The following is a 12,677-nucleotide window of genomic DNA, read 5'->3' as shown; positions in this document are numbered from 1 at the left end:
GTGACTCTATCAAAATTCAAAACCAACGTGCCTCAAAGGACAACAGCAGAGCGGAAGGCAGCCTGCGGCATGGGAGAGAATATTTGCAAATCACAAAGCTGGTCATAGATGAATATATGGGGGCGCCTGGGTGGCTCAGTGGGCTAAGCCTCTGCCTTCGGCTCAGGTCATGATCCCAGGGTCCTGGGATTGAGCCCCATATCGGGCTCTCTGCTCAGCAGGGAGCCTGCTTCCCTTCCTCTCTCTCTGCCTGCCTCTCTGCCTACTTGTGATCTCTGTCTGTCAAATAAATAAATAAAATCTTTAAAAAAAAAAAAGATGAATATACAGAATATAAAAAGAATTGCACGTCTGCAATGGGAAAACCAACAACTCAAGTAAAAAAAAATGGGCAAAGAACCGGATTATTTCGCCAAAGAGGATACACCAGCTAATGGCCAAGAAGCCCATGAAAATGGGCTCAACGGCACTCATCATCAGGAGATGCAAATCAAAACTGCAGGAGATCCCGCCTTATATGCGTTAAGATGGCTGTTATAAAAAAAAACAAAACACACATAGACCGACAATGACGAGTGTCCTTGAGGCAGCGGTGGGCGGGAATGTCCCAAGCTACGGCTGCCTGCCGTAAGAGACAGCACGGAGGGTCTTCAGAAAGCTAAGCCCAGAATTGCCACATGACACAACAGTCCCACTTCTGAGTCTCTACAGCCCAAAGCAGGGTCTCAGGGAGTTGTTTGAGAGGATTACATATATATGTAATATACATACATATGTTTGAGAGGATTAACATATACATACAATGCACTATAATTTAGCCATTAAAAAAAAAGGAAATCCTACTAGGGGCCACAATAGGGAAGACCCTCCCGGACCACACGCTAAGGGCAACAAGCCAGCCACGGAAAAACCAATCCCGTGTGATTCCACCTCTATGAGGTACTGGGGATAGTTAGATTCCTAGAGTCAGAAAGTGGCATGGTGGTCACCAGGGCTGGGGAGATGGGGAAATGGGGAGTTGTCAAAAATTAAATGGGTGTCCCATATCGGAGATTCTGAAGACTTAGCGGAAGATTCTGGATTTCTGGGATGACCCTCCCTTAGCCTGCATTGCCACGGTGCCGAGTGGGGGCCACCTCTGTGGGTTCCCCACACCGGGTCCCTCATCCTTCTACCTGCCTGGCCACGGCCGTGCTTGGAGTCCCCTCTGCAACCTCTGTCTGGGCAGCTTCCAGGTGGGGAAATCGGGTGAGGGAAGGCTGAGTCTGTCTGCTTATGAAGAGCCACAGGCCAGATAATTGGCCATCTGTGGGCCCGACTTACAGAGAGCAAATACCTTTCCAGAGGCTTCTACATCCTTTAAAGCTGGACGCCTCCCCTTCTGAAAAACGATCTTAGCAGATGCCCAGAACAAAGGGAGATGCTATATGATTCCTGCGTTCCTCAGTCAGAAGTGTCTGAAACACTTCACGGAGCGTGCGTTTGGACGTCTCCATCCGACTGAGGGGCTAACTAAGGCCCAGAGAGAGGACAAGATTGGGTCAAGTTCTCACAGAATAGTTTATCTTCAGCAACATACCTCCTTTCCCATTTTTCATTCAGAAGGAGCTCATCAGACCCCAGCAGCCTCCCCGACCTACCTCAGTCCACACTGACTGCTGGGGTGGGCAGTGCCCACCACAAGAGCCCTTCCCGGTGGGAGCGGGCTCAGCCTTTGCAGGACATACCAGAAGTCCTTGGCCATGGAGTGTCAGCCCCCAGGGTAACTCCACTAAGGAGGGATGAGACTTTTCTGAGGTGGGGTCCTCACCGTCCCTCTAAGGACCCAAGTGTGACTGAACCAGTTGCCTGTGGCCAGACCTGCTCATTCATGTCATCTCCTGCTCCCTGCATCCTAGGATCCCTTCCCAAGTGAACCCCTCAAGTGCACAATTCTGCCTTAGACTTGACTTTGGGGGAGCCAACGGCTTTCCCTTCCTCAGGTGTCACCAGGCCCTCTGAGTCCCAGGGCTGTGGGCGTATGTGGCTGAACCCCGGGGGGGCTTTCTGCTTCCCTCCCTGCAGGACATCACCAGCCTACTGCACACGATCTACGAAGTGGTCGACTCCTCCGTCAACCATTCGCCAACATCAAGCAAGACGCTGCGGGTGAAGCTCACGGTGGCCCCCGACGGAAGCCAGGCCAAGAAGGGCATCCTTCTCAATCACCCCGGTGAGGGGCTGGGGGGCCGCCCAGACCACAGGGGCCAGTCCACTCCCAGCTCCCAGAAAGGGTCACACCCCACTGACCTGGGAGGAGTGGAAAGGAGTCCCGGGGGGCTTTCCCTGGGAGCGACTTTGTGGACAGGTGGAATTTGAACAGCTCCCTGAAAGAGCAGGATTTGGATAAGAAAGGAATTACAGGTGGGAGGCCCTATGTAGGCAGAGCCCGGGCTTGGACATGGCACATGAGGAGTCTGTGGGGGAGAAGGTAAGTGGCCAGGTAGCTGTGAGACCCCTCTGTGTGGTCTTGGCTTGGAGAACCCTTCCCACAGAGCCATGGTGAGCAGCTGTGGGCCAGTTGTCAAAGGCTGCATGGCGATGGGGGAGCTTGGAAAACCTCCACAGAGCCAGGAATCTGGTGGGCACAGGCGTCCGCCGCTCACCCGGCTGTTTCTCGGGCGGGACTCAGACCTGCAGAGCACGAGGCCCAGAGCAGAGACCAAGCCTGCCGAGGAGCTGCGCAGCTGGGAGAAGAAGCAGCGAGCCCCACTCAGGTACAGTGGCTGTGTGTGCGGAGGCGGGGATGGACGACAGCCCGGGACCCTTGAACACATATTGAGCACCAGCTGTGTACCCTCTTACCCAGGGGATTTTGAGCAGGCGGCTCTAGTCTGTGTTTGCTTCAGGGGGCGGTGATTTCCGAAGACAAGCTCACAAAGCAAGCTCCGTTTGTAAAAAAGGACTAAATGTAGTTCCACATTCCCTCGTCCAGAACGCTTTGGGCCAGACAGGTTTTGGAATTCAGCATTGGCTGCGTTTTAGAAGGGAGATTCCCAGTGCATCTCTCCTCTATTCTGCATGGCATCCGGGCAGTACCCGCGATTTTGCACACTGAAACGTCTGACGGACACGTGTGAATGTCCACACGACACGTGGGAATGTCCACTCGAGGTGGTACCAAGGCTACCGCTACTGTCACACCCATTTCGGGCAGGCCTGGCTGCCTAAAAGGTTATGAAAAATCTTTGCCTTCAGGCTTTTTGGGTTTCCGAATGGTGGCTAAGGGATCGTAGGCTGTGATTCTCTCCCACCTGTTATTTCTTTAACTGGAGGGAGGGACGCAAAGAAGAGAGTGTGTTTAAAGAAAGGCTTTGAGTAAACAGGAATATAAAGTAGGAGGCATGAGGATGTAGGAAGCATCCTTGGCCGGAAGTCAGGGGCTGGATGGCACAACCTGCCAGGGGAATGGGAAGGAAGGGACCGGAAGGGGCCAGATTGTGACAGGCGCCCGCCCATAGGGAAAGGACAGAAGGCAGTCTCTGCAGGGGCCACAGCTTGGTGTGGGGAGGGGTGCATAGGCTAGCTGTGTTGGGGAATGGGGCGGATGAGAGGGGTGGGGTTGGCAGCTCAGAGAGCCTTGCAGGGGAGAGGCAGGGAGTTCGGACTCCAACAGAGGGAAAAAGGTGGCCTCTGGGGGCACCACTTTCCCCACCCCCTCCTGATGCACGCTCCATTCTTGGCTTACAGAGCCTGCCACCCTCAGCTCCAGTGGGCAACTTCTGCTGCCCACATTTGCTGGGAACGAGCCCAGGGGTGAGGTTTCCCGTTTGCGACGGGTGCACATGGTTTGAAGCCTGACTTTGGGGCTTCTATAAGTTTTGACCAGGTACCTCTGATGGTTTCTCTGGACCTGTTCAAGGACCTCTCCTGTCCTCCCAGAAGGCCCAGGGCAGCCAGCAGAGGTCTGCATCTCTGCTATCAGAGAGGAACTAGAGGCACTGATGGCTGAGATGAGCACTCCCTCCCCTCCCTGCTCCTTCCCAAGACCCGGAAGATGAACGAAGGGTCCAGAAGGAATTGTCCTGGTGGCTTCCCAGGAGACTGTGGAGCTATCCCCCAGCTAGGGCCGGTGCCCACCCCCTCACTGGCCTTCTTACCCTAGGTTCCAGGGTGACAGCCGTCTGGAGCAGTCTGGCTGCTACCACCACTGCGTGGATGAGAACATTGAGAGGAGAAACCACTACTTAGATCTCGCCGGGATAGAGAACTACACGTCTCAGTTTGGGCCTGGTAAGGGAGCTTGTGCACCCGGGAGGCGGGGCAAGGGGAGGGCTGGGCTGTCCATGCGGGGTGGTGTTCATTATACCCCTCTGGGGTGGGGGAAAATGCAGGTTTTACAGGATGGGTTAAAGAGTCTTCTTGGAGGAGATGACATTAAAGCCATTTTAAAAATGAGCACATGCCCCAAGTTGAACAAAATCAAATGGTACCTCAGGGCCTCTCATGCGATGAAAACCATTGCTCTGTGCCCCACCCCAGTCATCCCCCTCCCCCCGCCCCGGACCCTGCTTCCCTGTTCCATCAGCAAAATGCCACTCTGTCTTCCTCAGATGTTGATATCTGTTCGCCCCCTGCTGAGATAAATGAAGAGGTAGCTCACTTAATTTCATACCCCTCAACTCCCTACTCCCCTTCCTCCTTCTACATGTAATTCCTGGGTTAGTTACCATTGTAAGTTAAGGAATATGCCTGTAGATTTCTGTTCCCATGACCTCAGACAGTGACTGGTGTCTCTTTCTCCTCTCTCTCTTGGAAGGGAAGTTACTTATTTTTAAGGATCTAACAAAGAAACAGAGCTTCCCCCTTCACAGACAGCCAAGCTCCATTCCAGAGAGAGCGAGATGTGGTCAGGGTAGGGAGGGGAGCTCTCAGAACAGTTACCAGTCCAGGAGCATGGGGGGCATAGGGGGTTTCTGGGGGCACAGAGCAGCCCAGCACACAGTAGGTGCTCATGAAATATCTGTTAAATTGGTTCCTAGGCTCCCCATCAGTGGCCCAGAAGTCAGAGCTGCCCCCCCACACCTCCAACCCCACTCGGTCTCGCTCCCATGAGCCAGAAGCCATCCACGTCCCACACCGAAAGCCCCAAGGCGCGGACCCGGGCTCCTTCCACTTCCTTGACACCCCATTCGCCAAGGCCTCGGAGGTCCAGCAGCGGCTTCGGGGCACCCAGGACGGGAGCAAGCACTTTGTGAGGTCCCCCAAGGCCCAGGGCAAGAGCGTGGGTGTGGGCCATGTGGCCAGAGGGGTGAGAAGCAAAGCCCCTCTGGGCCCCACCATCCCTGCAGTGTCCCCAGCCGCCCACCTGGCCGCCAGCCCATCCCTCCTTCCCACGCTGGCACCCCTCGGGCACAAGAAGCACAAGCACCGAGCCAAGGAGAGCCAGCCGGCCTGCCGGGGTCTGCAGGCGCCCCTGGCCGTGGGCGGCAGTGTCTTGGGGCGGGACCGCGCGAGGGACCTGCCCGCCGTGGTGGTGTATGAGAGCCCGGCTGGCCAGGCGGTCCAGAGACACGAACATCACCACCACCACGAACACCACCACCATTACCACCACTTTTACCAGACATAGACCCCTCCCCAGAAGCCCCTACCCCGGCCATATGAAGGACCCCCCCCCTTCCCCAGGCTCTCCCCAAGGCATTATTATTCTATTAATTATTGTTATTATGATGTTATTGTTATTAATAATTATTGTTACTCCACTAATATTCAGCTAGCCTCCATGTAGAAGATATATGGAAACACAGAACTAAACTTTTATTTATATGTTGTGAGGACTGCATAACTTATCCAAGAAAATGACTCTGGGTTTGCAAGTGGCCTGTTGGGGGTGGAGGCTCTCTGGGGCTCCCAAGCGGCGCTTCCACGCAGGGCTGGCTCATACCCTTCCCGGCTCTAGGGGAGCCCTCGGCCAGAACTGTGCCCTACCCCAGTCTCTTCCAGGAGAACACCCTTACCTGGCCCGCTTCCAGAGACCCTCGAAATCTCTGAGAAGATAAACAGCTGCTACCTCTTAGTATTATTCTGATTTTCTTTGGCCCTTAACTGATTGTAATGTGCTACAAGGGATTTCAGCGGACCGCAGACGCGTGACCTTCCTGGCTGTTGTGTTTTTATGTCCCAACCTAGAAACCCTACCTGTCCTTTCTGGAGTTCCCTTCATGCCTCTCCAGTGGGATCACGTCCTTGCCCAAAACCTGTCCCATCTTTTCTGCCGCGTACCACGTGGAAACACACGTCTCCCCCTCCCTTCCCTTGTTCTCTCTTTTTTAGAAAGATACACATGCACATATTTAAATACTGCCCCTGCAACCAGCCTTCTCATTTTGGAAACCTCTGGAGAGGGAACCCAACCACAAAAACAAGCGTGGTTTTCCCAGATCGGGCATTTGTGTGTTGTCGGTCATGGCGGAAGATGTGGAAACCTCATGTTCTCTACCATTGGCAAATACATACATATCTACCTACATGCTTCTCTAACCGAGCTTCCTGTATCTATAGCTGGGCACTATCTGTCCGTTTCCATGTATCTTTCTATAAATATACACTCTCAGGTAAATTTTCCGGTGTGCAGAAATCAGTGGCTTGCTTCTCTAGACATGTCCTGAGCCCAGATGTCACCCTGTGTGCCTCTTGGTGGGGCCACTGTCCGTCAGATGCAAATGGTTGCTTGCCTCTCCTTGGCAGGTCCTTTTTCTGGGCTGACAGATTTGGAGAGGCCTCCTGGAGTCCAGAAGCTGGGAGGGCAGTGGAGACAGTGGCAAGAGTTGGGGCCCCAGAGCAGTGTCCTCCACAGAGCATGACTTGGTCTGATGAGAGCCTGGGGAGACTAGGAGAAGGACCACTGTCAACTAGTCGGGGTCCCATGGAAAACTTGACACATGCTCCAACTGGGAAATCTGAGGGGATGTTTACAAAGCATAGGCAAAGCCTCCAGAAAGAGTGCAGAATCCGGGGCCAGTGATGTGTGGGGCCACTTCTGCCCCTGCAGGGGAGCAGAGACGTGGCAGTCATCTTCAGGCAGAGCTGTGGGGTTGGGGGGATGCTACCCTAAGGAGCCATGAGGGACCATCACCCCTCAGGGACGCAGCCAGCCTGCGGGGACCTTACAGGGAAATCCATCTCTTGGTGCCACTCCTTCCTGTCGAACCCCTGGGAGCCAGAGGAAGCCACAGGGCCAGGGTGCCGGTTGAGGGCCACATGGATGCTCTTTCCAGGCAGGGAGCGAGCGGAGGGACACAAGGAGTGGCCAGCTACTGGCCTCCTTGCTGGTTGGCTGCCAGATGGCATCTCTCCCAGAGCCTCCGATTTGGATTTGATGTGGCTGGAAAGGAGTTATTTTTGGTAGTGAGCTCTGGATGCGGATGCGCATCGGGCTAGAAGAGGTTAACGCATTCGCTAGTGATCACACAGCAGGTGGCAGAGCTGGGTTTCTAGTCTTCCCCAGCACCCGCTAACCACTGGAGGGCTTAACCACTGGGTCAGGTCTTCCCATGTTTTGAGTTGTGGGCTTCTCTGTGGGCTTCTATCCGTAGCATCCAGCTCAAACAGGGGAGGGAGGGAGCCGGCCTCCAGAGGCCAGGAGCCGGGGTGGGATGAAGCGGAGAGGCGCTGGGCCCTGTCCCTCCCTCTTCGGGTTTATATGTCTACCTCACCTCGAAGTGCTTTGTCACGCTGTGGGGGCTGCGGACCCTCTGAGCCCCGCAACCAGATGGAAAAGGATCTTCTGCGAGGGGTAGTCCAGGGCAGGATTCTGGTACCCACTCCTGGGCCAATCACTGGGGCCCACCTGAAGTCACGTGTCCAACCCAGGGCCAGGGGGCGGAGTCTGCGGGAAGGGAAGGAAGAGTGCGAGGCTAGAATTGCTACAAGGGGGAAAGGAACCAGGGATTGGGTCCCTACGGGGAGTCTCCCAGCGGTGGTGGCTTTAGAGCGTTCCCTCAGCCTCTGAAAGGGGGTTCGACGCCATCTCTCGCAGCCTCTCGCCCGCCAGGATTCAGTTATTCCTTAAGGCACCTGAATTAATTCCTTAGGGATTTATTCAAAATACCGTTTTTGAAAAATCATGACCTGTGCCTACGTTAAAGATTCAAGTAGTAGAGAATGGGTGTGCGGTAGAAAGTACACTTCCTTCCAGAATCCCTGACTCCATCCTTCCCGGGCCCCTCCTGGGCCATTCAGTGAGGCTTGGAGGTTGTGAGCCCAGATGCTGGGGCCTGGCTTCAAATTCTGAGTCCTCAGGGCTCTGTGCTTCAAGCGGTACACGGTACTCCTCAAGCCTCTGTTTCCCCTCTGTCGAGGAGTATCGTAAGAGACCTACCCCACGGGGTTGTCGCGGAAAATTCACTGAGTTAACATAGGCCTGGCCGGGAGGAGCACCACGAAAATGTTAGCTGCCGTTACTTACAAGAATAAATGCATTTCTGTAAGACACTTCTATGTTTAAATTTTGTTAATTCTTTGAAAAACCTTTATTTGTTTCAGAGGAGCTTTGGGTTTCGGAGAAAATCGAGGGAAAGATACAGATTTCCCACATACTCTACCCTATGCAGGCACAGCCTCCCGCGTCATCAACATATCTAACCAGAATGGTACTTTTTTTTTTTTTTTTTTTTAAACCAAGGATGAACCTATGTAGACCCTCAGTAATGACCCAGAGTCCATAGTTTGGCTCGGGGTTCACTCTTGGTATTGGGCATTCTGTGGGTTTGCACAAATAGACCATGATGTATCTGTTGTTATAATATCATATAGAGTATTTTCACTGCCCTAAAAATCCTGTGTCCTACCCATCCTTCTCTCCACCCCCCCCATTTTGTTATTTTAGTAAATATTTCAAACAAGGTTTGAAACAGAAAATGGTAACAGTAACTGAACTCACCACCCAGATTTGACACATGCTGACAGTTTACAATATTTATTTCAGATCTATTTTTAAGAAAGAAAACACTGCCATGCTGCTTAATCCCTTTCCCACCCCCACTTTTTTATTTTTACCCGAGGAGTAACATAGTATTCATACTCAGGCCTTTCCTCTGTGACCTCATGTGTTGGGAGAGCTTACCCCGTGGCTAGAGAGCTTGGCCCCCTTCTCTCCAACAGCTGTTCAGCCTTCTCTTGCTCGGAGGCTCTCTCATGGACTTGCCCCATCCCCTCCTACCAGTCCTGTGGGTCTCTCATCCCAGTGGCATGTAGGATCCTTGCGTACAATTGTCCCCGCCAGCAGGAGCAAGAGGGACAGTGCCAGCACGGAACTGCTGCTGAGTTCAAGGCCATGTGTGATTTCAATGTTGGTAGATTATAAATGACCTCTAAAAGCTGTACCAAATAGTTAGACGTTGAGGGAAGTAGAGAGAGAAAAAGAAAGAGGAGCAAGGGAGGGAGGGAGGAAGGAGAGAAGCAGTGAGGGAAAAGAAAACTAGAAGGGGTCAACCACACTTCTTGGTGAGGCTTTGAGCACACTTTCCCGCAGGCTGCTAGGGGTGGGTTTTGTCTTGTTTGCAAATCTCCTGACATCCTTTCCAGAGAAACTGCGGCTGCTTCTCCAGAACCCTGAGCTCCGAGCTCCTCTGGGGCCTGGAGAAGGTATAGCGGGGACAGGACTCAACTTGGCCAGCTTCGTGTGCTCGCAGGAGCAGAGGCACTAGCTGGGGTCTAGGATGCCTCGTTTCTGCTCATCTGTCACTGGGTCCCAAGGATGTCTGGGGTGTCAGGCAGCCAGCCGGGTTGAGGCGTGAGGCTTGCAGCTGCCAGGCCCTGCTCTCATCTCCTGGGGAGCAGTAGGGGGTCGGGGAGCCTGAGTTGGAGATGGTCTTGTGCGCTTCCCACACAGCCGTGCCAATTACACTTTCTGGCAAAGGAAACAGCCAGGAGCAGTTTCTTTTGCTTCCCCTTCCTTGTGCTCAGCGTTTAGATGTCAAATCATTATAGGGCTGGAGGGAAGGCACCCTTGGAGGTGGCGGGAGGAGGGGAAGGCTGCCTGAATATCAAATAACGTTTCTGTCCGTCGCAGCCACTAATGACCCCAGCTTCTGGGAGGCCGGTCAGCCCTCGAGGGAATGAAAGGGGACTCCTGAGAGGTGCTCAGTGTCAGCGGACCATGACACCCTCCAACGCCTTCACCTGCTCATTGAAGCAGGGCTGCACCCAGCAGACATGCTGGGGTGGCATGCCCCAAAAGACCCCACAGCAGCCTTGCCCTTGTCCAATCCAGGCCCAGCCTCTGCCCTCCCAGCCCTGCCTTGACTTCACCCCCCCGTCCCGTGGGCATGGCGGGGCTTCCCATACGCACCTGCTGTGTTTTGCAGAGCTAATCGCTTTAGTGACTCCTAAAAGCCGTGCGGAGGGCACCCTTCCCCATTCATTAAAGTTTCATCACTGCCTTGTTGGGGGCTCCGATCTGGTTTTTGACTTGTCACCTTCTCCCAACCCCGAAGGCCGCTGAACCTCACCCTCTTCTCAGGAGATTGTGCCCTTGAATGACTTTACAGATCAAGACAGATCTTTTGTCTCCGCAAAAGACTTTCTGACCTCGACATCTTCCTTTAAAGTGAGGCGGGGAATGAGTGTGAGACCCATTTCTAGTAGCAGAAGCTGACCTCAAGGAGGAAATGACCCTGAGCCTGGCCTTGATTCCCCCAACTCCCGCTGACCCTCCTCTGGGCTTTCTTCCCCTCCACTTTCTCTCCCCAAAGGGGAAGAATCCTGGTGCTTTCGGCCTGTGAGCCTGGTGGGGACAAAAGGGCCTCTACCTCAACAGGAGACCCTCCGGATATGACTCGGGCTTAGACCACGTGGTGGGGAGTAGAACCGTGGGGAGGGCAGAATGGCATGTTCACAGCCTCTAACTCTCATCCCGAGTGTTTCACAGTCACCCGGGGAGAGTGTTAAAAGTTTTAAAAATGCCAGTTCCAGGGCCCGCCTGCCTCCCATGATGCTGGTCGGGGGCGGGGGGGCGGCTAGGTCTCTGCTCCCAGTGTCCTTCCGGTGAGCCAGACTGAGAACCCTGAGCCTTGCATTTACTCCAGATGACCTCATTCGAGGGAAATCCCTAACCTCAATGCACTATAAGCCTCTCCCAGGGAACATGTTAGATGCAGATACCTAGCCGCCCCCCCCCCCCCCACCCACCATGAGAATGAGATCATATGGGTCTGGAACGTGATGGCAGCAGGCACGAGTACCCTTGGCTGCCTCTCACCCAGGGAGTGCTGTTGCACTTGCACCCAGGGACCACAGTGTCAGAAACCCAGCAGCCTATGCTTTGGAGCAAGCAGGGTGGAACCCTCCCCTCCCCTTCAGGAGTAAGTGCACTGAGCCGTGAGCCTCTAAAAAGCCTCCTGATGTTGGAGCAAGTGGCCATGGCCACACCAGAGGGCAAAACCGGATAATCCAGTAACAAATCTCCTGGTGCAGGCCGAGTTCTTTTCCTCATTGCCCTGCCACCTAGACCTCAATAACGCCCCGCCCCTCCCCTGGTAAAACCACAGGCCCCCAAGGACAGCCAGCTCTAGTGAGAGTCCCAGGAGTGTCTTCTAGCAGGGATGAGTCCACAGTGACCCCTGGTGTGTGGACCACATACCTTCCTCCCTTGGCTCTTCAGGGAGATGCAAGGGGGCTCTTCTCCGTCTTCCCACTTCGTTTTGGTTTCCTTGCTCCCTGTCCTCGGTCAAGGCCAGCCTTCGGGAGTGGGGACTTGGTGCAACCACCAGCTGATCCTCTTTGCATCGCTGTAGCCCCAGGCTTGGTTATGGTCAAGGTTACAGTGCCCTGCCCAGCTCCTCCAAGGATCTGCACTGGGGGCCATGTCTGGGCTGACCCTTTGGAGAGCCCTTCCTGATCCCCATGTCTGGGGGAAGAAGTATGCAGAGAGAGGCATTAGAGATTTAGAAGGATCTGGGTATGAGAATCCAGCCACGTAGTAACTGCCGGGGTCTGAGGAGGTCCTGGAGGAGGTGAGCAATCCCAGACCCCCCTCCCTGGGCCACCACTAAGATCTCAGGGGGCAGAGCAGGACGAAGGCCTTAAGGGACTGTGAGCGCTACAAAAGGATTATCACCCCTACCTGTCTACTTCACCCCAAGCTTTGACGACACCCTCCCCGAACCAGCTCCACTAAAATAACGCTTCATCATCACAAAATTCTGGGTAAGTTCATCAAAGCTGGCTCTAGCTTTTCTTGAACGAGACGTCAGTTCTTGGAACCAAGTTAGCCAGTGCCCAGAGAAAGGACTTCTGTAACTGCCCTTCCCCAGAGCATGCACACAGTAGGTGGTGACTAAAAGGAAAAGGAGGAATGTCAGAGAAAGAAAGGCAGGAAGGAGGGGATTGCGCATCCTTTAGCAACTGGAGGGTTTACAGGGGTTCTGCCGTGGAATCCTTGACTGTGGAGTTGGGCAAAGCAGTCACAGTTCAGATAAAAGTCCGGGAAAGCAACACAGCATCAGTGACTTCTAATTTTGTTAAGTAAGAATGGAAAAGAAAAGAAAACTGCAGTCTTTTACTGTTTAAAGAAAAAAATTGAGCTTTATTGGAAAAGAACAACCCCTCCCCTCACTGTGTTGGCGGCCCACCCCTCCCCCACCGCAGCAAACCAGTGAACATTTGGCAGAATGTTCATTGTGTTGTGAAAAGCC

General features: G+C 53.9%; 1 protein-coding gene across 1 annotated transcript in view; it reads left to right on the top strand.

Annotated features, from left to right (window-relative positions):
* The window catches only part of NKD1 (NKD inhibitor of WNT signaling pathway 1), an 85,588-nt gene extending 77,113 nt beyond the window's left edge, over positions 1-8,475 (top strand). Inside the window, exons 7-11 of the mRNA XM_082710961.1 lie at positions 2,065-2,212; positions 2,672-2,756; positions 4,145-4,272; positions 5,022-8,135; positions 8,180-8,475. Coding sequence (XP_082567087.1) covers positions 2,065-2,212; positions 2,672-2,756; positions 4,145-4,272; positions 5,022-5,611 — 951 coding nt within the window. The 3' untranslated portion in view covers positions 5,612-8,135; positions 8,180-8,475. The remainder of the gene's footprint in view (positions 1-2,064; positions 2,213-2,671; positions 2,757-4,144; positions 4,273-5,021; positions 8,136-8,179) is intronic.
* The last annotated feature ends 4,202 nt before the right edge of the window (positions 8,476-12,677 follow it).

The sequence above is a fragment of the Mustela nivalis genome (assembly GCF_964662115.1).
Source record: "Mustela nivalis genome assembly, chromosome: 18".
Classification (NCBI taxonomy): Eukaryota; Metazoa; Chordata; class Mammalia; order Carnivora; family Mustelidae; genus Mustela; species Mustela nivalis.
This window is presented reverse-complemented; position numbering and strand designations above follow the sequence as displayed.